Source organism: Olea europaea, unplaced genomic scaffold, assembly GCF_002742605.1.
Source record: "Olea europaea var. sylvestris unplaced genomic scaffold, O_europaea_v1 scaffold6252, whole genome shotgun sequence".
Lineage (NCBI taxonomy): Eukaryota > Viridiplantae > Streptophyta > Magnoliopsida > Lamiales > Oleaceae > Olea > Olea europaea.
The window spans coordinates 901-3512 of record NW_019264610.1 but is presented as its reverse complement, the minus strand read 5'-3'; the positions used below and the strand labels follow the sequence as shown (position 1 = coordinate 3512).

The 2612-nt window shown below is 38.6% G+C and overlaps 1 protein-coding gene across 1 annotated transcript; it reads right to left on the bottom strand.

The window, feature by feature from the left end:
- Positions 1-1427: 1427 nt before the first annotated feature.
- Positions 1428-1889, bottom strand: LOC111389812. The gene has a single exon (XM_023014791.1). The coding sequence runs from the start codon at positions 1887-1889 to the stop codon at positions 1428-1430; it is 462 nt and encodes a 153-aa protein (XP_022870559.1).
- Between the last annotated feature and the right edge of the window lie 723 nt (positions 1890-2612).

Below are 2612 nucleotides of genomic sequence, written 5' to 3'. Positions count from 1 at the left end.
AAACTTGGTCTCTCCAAACGGACCAATTTTTGCTCTGTTTGGTTCGTCAGAAGGTTATTTCGGTCCGTGATTTGAACCCCTCTACGTGCGCACATGGAGAGAGACTCTATGCTACACATGATTACACCCTTCCAAATTATAACCATATTTTAAGTGATTATTGCTTTCATATTTTTCCTATGTGGGACAAACACAATTTTTCCCACATAAATCATAATCTAATAGTGAATTTTGAGCTCCAATTTCTGATTCACCCGAGCTTCATTTTTGACAAGTAAATATATGATATCGATGCTCTCACGGAGGAGAATACAAATCAATTTTGATCTTCCACTTTGGACCAACAGGTCCCATCGAAAATTGTGCCAAAAATGAGTCATTTACTCATTTTGTTTCCAACACAATCATCTAGGAAAAACCTGTGAAGTCTGGAACTATTACAATTCAGAAGTGATCCCGACAGCTTAAATTCAAGAATTCTATGAAACACACAGTGCTCAGAGAATTGCAAATCCTTCGTCATCTGTTGCCCCGCCAGTTGATGATTTGTTTGGAGGCAGTTTAGATGAAGGTGTGAGCACCAATCCACACAAAAATTGATGGTCACCCTCTTGCTGATGTTTCCTTCCGCCAGTACTGAAGCCCATGTAACAGCTGATAATACTGGGCCGCCTGAACCATTTGATTTTTTCAATCCCTTCCCATGGCCAAGTTAATCCTGGAGATGTTGCTGACTTCATGGCTCGTTTGTCTATGAATGGAAATGACCAATTTTTGAAGCAAAATAAAAGCTCTGTTGAGAAGCATTCTCAAAATGCTGACTCTGTATCGGTTTTGGCTATATTTGTAATTGTTGTTCAAGAATTAGACTTATGTTTCTGACATTTTCGCAATCGAAATGTACACTTCTGCTTATTTTTTCCGGACATGAGAAAAATGTGAAAAACATTCATTTTTAGAGACTCGTATATCATAAGTGATATTGCTTGACACTTGAATGTACGATTTTGTTACTTTGAGATCCTTAATCTCACGTGGTTATAATAATCGTGAGACTTTTTAATTTTGGTTATAGTGGTTGAAATAAAAGATGAAGACTTAGTTGAGGCCAAGCAATATATTTTCCTCCATGTCATAGCTCTGTGTTGTGTCAGGAACTCCATGTAGTATTTGATAGAATGAAGGAAAAATATGTTTCAACATTTGTCATGTAAAGGGAAATCTAGTTCTTAAGATGATATCATCCTGATAAGATAAGTTGAGATTCAGGGCAGTTGATAATGGAAACACCTGAGGTCTCTGAATGACAGGCAACTCTTTTTCAGAAATAAATAGATTAGGATCCTACATTCCTACTGGATATGAGTTGTAAAATTACAAGTCTAAAACGTATTGGGTATGTTGAACAACAAGTATCTCGTATTTCTCTAGACTCTGCCCATATCTCTTTTCTTGATCAAAGCCTCATTTTGAAGTAAGAAAAGCTTCTTGAAAACCTTGACAACCAGCACCAAGTTTTTCTTCTTTGGAGAAACAGATTCCAAGTGACATCTACTGCATTCCTCTATGGCTTCTTCCTTATTCTCAGGTTCAGAATCTGAGCCACTGCTTTCTGCAGAAGATATGCTCTGATGAATCATTTCCTCATTGAAATCTTCCCACAACATGTCCATCTTCTCTTCTTCTGCTGCTGCTGCTGCATTCCTGGCTCTCTTATTCATTTCACAAACCTTTGAGAAACTGTTCCTGAAAATCTGTCCACTTGTTCCATTTTCGAGGTCGAAATCTGTTCTGTTGGAATGAACAAGAGAGGAAATTCTCCACAAAGATGGTATAACTGTCAAATGCTCGGGATCAACTCTAGGGAAGGTAAAATCTTCCGTTTTCATACTTGAAGATGATGGTTAAGTGGAAGAATGAAACATTATTTATTGAGGGATTGAATCATCCGAGCTACCGCCGGATTATGCGGAGGTTATGCTTTGATTGTTGATAGCTACTTGTAACCCCTGCCTGCCTTGTGAAGAATGAATTAATGAATCAATCGCACTTTTTTGGATTGTTCAAAAATGAATCAATAAAAAAATATTTTATACTAATTCAAATATCGTGACTGACTCAATGGGCAATTGGGCAGTAATTGTTTGGTGGAGTGCGTTACTTATTTTATCAAATATAAAACAACCGTGATAAGCTTACCCAGGTCCCCTACCAGGTTACACACATACGTGGGGTCCACGTAATTTTTTTTTTTAATACATATGGAGTCCCTGTATAGTGAGGGGCCATATAAAACACTTGTGAGCCATTGCCGTGTACACTAGGAATTATTCAATATAAAATTATTTTTCTCTTTTAAATGAAACTCTTTAACACAAATAAACATTGCTGGCTAAACTGAAATGACAGTGAAATTCGATTAGGACCTTAAATTATGAATTAGTTTCACTTGGCTCGACTTCAAATTTAAATTTCAACCCCCCCCCCCCCCCCCCCCCCCCCCCCCCCCCCCCCCCCCCCCCCCCCCCCCCCCCCCCCCCCCCCCCCCCCCCCCCCCCCCCCGAAATTTCATAAAATGGAATAACATGGTCTAGATATATTTTTTTAAATAA